This window comes from Scyliorhinus canicula, chromosome 12 (assembly GCF_902713615.1).
Source record: "Scyliorhinus canicula chromosome 12, sScyCan1.1, whole genome shotgun sequence".
NCBI lineage: Eukaryota > Metazoa > Chordata > Chondrichthyes > Carcharhiniformes > Scyliorhinidae > Scyliorhinus > Scyliorhinus canicula.
Genome location: NC_052157.1, coordinates 117,839,516 through 117,844,475, shown reverse-complemented (window position 1 = coordinate 117,844,475; position 4,960 = coordinate 117,839,516). Strand labels below are relative to the sequence as shown.

Below are 4,960 nucleotides of genomic sequence, written 5' to 3'. Positions count from 1 at the left end.
GGGGAGATAATTTCGTTCTCGGATGAGTTTAGAATTTTTTACCCCCCTCTCTGCTAACTTTCTTCCGGTCCCAAGAGGGGATACACTGACTCGGTGGTGCCTGTTTCCACAGGGACTGGTGGCTAGCCTGACCCCAGCCCACTGGACAAATGGCCTGGTTATGAGTGACTTGTCCACCCCGCTTCAAGACCTAGTCAGTGAGTTACTGGAGTACAAAGGGGGGGGGGGGGGGCACAACATCTGGCCTTATACCACTGCAGCAGCCACCGAGTAACAGTGAGATGCATGCAGGGGCCTGTACCCACATTGACAGGGGTGCTGAGGCCAACTGGGACCCTTGCTCAACTGCCTGGCAGCACAGATCAAGGGTTAAATCTAGGACCTCCTGCTTCTCAATGCTTCGAACCGCCCTTTGTGGATCTTTCAGTTCAATCAAAGAGGTTCAATCACAGGACAGCAGATACTTTTTTTTTAAATGACAAAGTATCTTTGGGAATGTCTTGAGAAATTATGGTTAAAAATGGTATGTAGGATTAAAAAATAACTTTAAAAAACATGATCAATATTTAGTATTTTTCATTACACGCTTTGCTGACACTGTACACCCCTGCAATTTGACTGGAACGCTTTAAAAATAAGACTGCTCCAAGCTGCATGTCCGCAAGGAGAGCTTTCCCTTCTACACGTTTGGGCACGGTGGCATTCATAAGCACTCGGCGCTCAGGGAGGGGAAGAAAAACATTTCCAGTTTCAGCTCAAAATGAATCAAAGCTCTTGCAGCTTATATTGTCTGAGCTGACTCTTGGCGATATTGGAAAGAGTCCATCCACTCTGTCTGGGAGGCTGCTGTCCCCCAGTATTCAACCTGCCAACAGGTCTCAGAGTGGGAATTATCTTAAACCTTTCCCACGGATTTTACGGGAATTCCTAAACAAATCCTCTAGGTTAAGAGATATCAGCAATCGCGACTATTCCAATGAGCAATTCACGTGGTCTGGGGACTGGTCCCTGAGCTTTGTACTGGGTTGTGGGCACACACTGGTTGCCTGGTCTGCTGGCGATTTTTAAAATTACCTGGTCTCTGAGTTACACATGGGTTGGATTGTCCAGGTAAGGGTCTATTTTGTTCATGTGGACCATAACAGAAGGCGCCTTGTAGTGGCAGTGGCTGGCAGAGCAGTTGATCCCAGTGCAAGGTTTCCCTCGAGTCCTGACCGATAGTTTTCTGCTACACAAGCTCTGCCACGTCTGAAGGGTCTTCGAGCTCCAGACCCAGATTCCACTGGTGATGCCCACCACCAGGGACATGAAGATCTTCAGCATGAAGACAGCAACCGTGGGCACCGAGGTGTCCAAAGTGCAGTCCAGAATCCTCCTGCCAGGGTAGGCGAGGCAGAGCTGCTCAGAGGCCAGCACTTTCCAATAATCCATGTTCAACCTTTCGTAGAAGTAGCAGACAATGACACACGTGGCCGGGACGGTGTAGAGGATGGAGAAGACCCCGATCTTCACCATCAGCTTCTCCAGCTTCTCCGTGTTGGTGCCCCCGGTCTTCATGATCTTGCGGATGTGGAAGAGAGCCACGAAGCCAGTCAGGATGAAGGAGGTCCCTATCACCAGGTAACAGGACAGGGGGATGAGCACAAAGCCGGTGAGGGCATTGACGTCCATGCTGCCCACATAGCAGAGGCCGGTCAACTCATCACCTGCCACCTTCCTCATGGTCAATATGATGATGGTCTTCATGGCTGGTACCCCCCAGGCAGCCATGTGGAAATAACTGCTGTGGGCTTCAATCGCCTCGTGGCCCCACTTCTTGCCAGCGGCCAAGAACCAGGTCAAGGTCAAGATGACCCACCACAGGGAGCTGGCCATGCCGAAATAATATAGGATGAGGAAGACGATGGTGCAGCCGGTACTCTCCAGCCCTTCCTGGATGACATACAGCTCTCCATTCTCCCGGTCGCACGCGATGTTTTCAGCCCCGGCCACCGAGCGGATGATGAAGGCCACCGAGTAGACATTGTAGCACATGGACAGGAAGATGATGGGCCTCTCGGGGTACTGGAAGCGGTGAGGGTCGAGCAGGAAGGTGAGCACGGTGAAGGCGGTGGAGACGAAGCAGAGGGTGGACCACACCGCCATCCAGATGAAGGCGAAGTCTTTGTCCCCCTTGGACCAGTAGACGTCCACCCCCGGGGAGCACTTGGGGGCGCAGGTTCGAGTCTTCTCCACGTACTGAAGCTTGTCCGGGTTGTCACAGGAGCCCAGCGGCCCCTGGTTCCTGCCATCCGGAGCCCCGGGCAGCCTGGCTCTGGGTGCCACGGGCAGCATGCCCTGTCCTCGCTGAGGCTCGCTGGTGGCATTCTCCGGCGCCTCCATGCACAGGGCGTTGGGGTCGTTCCTGGTGGGCAGTTTGCCGCAGTCCAGAGACTCGGGCCAGCCGAAGTTGAACTGAGCCATGATGGGGGCGCAGCGGCGGCGGGCCTGCTCACACATGGGCCTGCAGGCCGGGATCGAGGTGGACACTTGGTCGGTGCACATGGGGGCATAGAGGGAGCAGAGGAAGAGGCGGAGGTGGACGTGGCAGCCGTATTCCACCAGCGGCGCGAACTCGTGCAGTTTGATGGCCGCCTCCCGCTGGTTCTGGTGGCCCATGTAGTTGGGCATTCGGGTCATGTTGTAGCCGATGCCCAGGCACATGGGGATTTCGATGGGCTCGCACTTGGCTTCTCTGCCCCTCTCGTGGTCCATCGAGCCGATCCCCCGGCAGCTGCCCAGCAACAGGGATTGGCAGAAGAGCGCAAGAGAGAGCCGGCGGAGAAAGCTGCCCATTCTTCGCAGTGACCTCTGTCTGATCCCGTTCACATTGACATCTCTGCCCCCTGCTGCCCACTGCCAGCTCTCTGGGTGAAAGGTGCTGCTGGGGACCGAGAGGGAGGGAGGAGGAGGCTGCGACCTTCAAATAAAGCACACTTTCGGCCCAATCATTCAATCCTCGCGGAGTTGGGCGGTCTTGTCAAACTTTCCACACGATATTCCACAGCGCTTGCAAGGTTGCTTCGAATCTGCAGCCCACAACTCCAGCTTCGATCCAAATCCGCAAATGGCTTTGCAATGGAATGAGGGAGTCTTCTTCTTCCTTTTGCGAGTTGTTTGGCAAAAATACACACACACACAGGGAGAGATGTGCTCCCACTCCTCGCCAGGCTCCACACTGCTCCCTCTCTGTCTGACTGGTGGAAGCAGCAAACACTCGTTCGGCAGCCCCAGGCAGATTGATCAGCATAGAGGGAGAGAGAGTGACAGTGAGAGATTGATCAGCATAGAAAGAGAGAGAGTGAGAGATTATCAACAGAGAGAGGGAGAGAGAGAGTGAGACTGATCAGCATAGAAAGAGAGAGAGTGAGAGAAAATCAGCATAGAGAGAGAGAGAGATCAGCACAGAGAAGGTGAGAGAAAGATCAGCATAGAGAGACCATCAGAGGTCAGCATAGAGAGAAGTTGAGCAGCATTGGGTGAGGGAGCTTGATCAGCATAGAAAGTGAGATAGCATAGAGACAGCAGCATAGAGAGATTGATCAGCATTGGGAGAGAGATTGATCAATATAGAGAGAGTTTAGCGCAGAGAGATTGATCAGCATTAGGAGAGAGATTGATCAGCATAGAGAGAGACAAAGAGAGAGGAGGGGGGAGAGGGTTTAATAGTTGATGCTCACTCCCCTCCTCACTGCTGCACAGACTGCAGACACTGAGCACAAACCCATCCTGCCAATCGCACCAGGGGGAGAGAGGGAGTGGGCGGGGATCTTGGCAATCCCCTGGACCACCTCCCATTGGCTCCCACTAACACCCGCCCCAGTCCAGCACTAGCTGCGAGATTATTGGCTGACGCCACTGCCACTCAGGCAGGAAGGGGCGGGGCCGGCAGCAGAGATCCCGCCCATTGCCCAAGAGAGCGGCAGAGTTGAGACATTCCTTTTTAAATTCACTTGGTGTCACCCCCTGCTGACCGAGTGAGCTGTCTTCCCATCCAGACAAATACAGGAGGGAGGGGGAGCATTTGGCACAATTCACCCAGAGTGCTGGCAATGGACAACATGTGTGTGCAGTTCTCAAGCGTGAACCTTGCCCAGTGAAAGTGCCCACCTCTGTTTGTTATCCGCACGGTCAGCGACACCGTGTCCAGCCACTTCCCTCACTCATTTCAAATTCTGTATCGGCGGGGACAAAAGATAATTCTGTTCTCCTCCCCCCAGCGACAAAGTCTTAAGTGCCGATCAAGGGAGTGGCAAAGCCACTTGTATCTCGGGTTAGATACAGAGAGAAAAAAATCACCATTCAGACAAACCTGGGGCATGCACCGGTGGGGCGGAATGAACTCACACAGGTTGAGATCATTTTTCTTTCAGACAATGTATTAACTTAATCCAAACACCCCCCCCCCCCCCCCCCCCCACACACACACACAAAGCAGTCTATCAGTAGCCACTTATTGTCTCAAATGTAATTATTCCCCCCACCGAAATCTTTGTCCTTTTGTGAATGGGCAGGAGGCGGCCAAATCAAATTGAGGTTTTAATATTCTAAAATACATCTGCTTTCAGAAATATATATTTTTTTTAAATCTCGAAGAATGCTGGATCTTTGCATCTGCCCCTTGGATAGCAGTAGAAGTTGAATTTTAAAAAACAACTTTACAATTATGCGTCCTCCACAGCATTTTCCCCAAATCTCTCTTTTACTGTTGGACCGAGACAAGGCTCTAAGTGACCAAACCAGCCGCCTCGTGTTTAAAATGCTGCCACCAAGGATAAATAAACTGTTAACTTTCCCCTCTGCAGATGTTAACAGAGGCGCTATTTCTAGCACTCTGTTTTTGTTTTAGATTTCCACCCACTTGCCGTTTTCCTGTTTCCACACATTTGTGTGGTTATTTAACATTTCCCCACAACCTGGG

The 4,960-nt window shown here is 52.5% G+C and overlaps 1 protein-coding gene across 1 annotated transcript; it reads right to left on the bottom strand.

Moving 5' to 3' along the window:
- Nucleotides 1-225: 225 nt before the first annotated feature.
- fzd9a (frizzled class receptor 9a) lies at nucleotides 226-3,731 on the bottom strand. The gene has a single exon (XM_038814030.1). The coding sequence runs from the start codon at nucleotides 2,833-2,835 to the stop codon at nucleotides 1,087-1,089; it is 1,749 nt and encodes a 582-aa protein (XP_038669958.1). The 5' UTR covers nucleotides 2,836-3,731; the 3' UTR covers nucleotides 226-1,086.
- Between the last annotated feature and the right edge of the window lie 1,229 nt (nucleotides 3,732-4,960).

What these genes read in the sequence shown, in the direction of transcription:
- fzd9a (XM_038814030.1), bottom strand. Translation starts at nt 2,835, where the DNA reads ATGGGCAGCTTTCTCCGCCGGCTCTCTCTTGCGCTCTTCTGCCAATCC.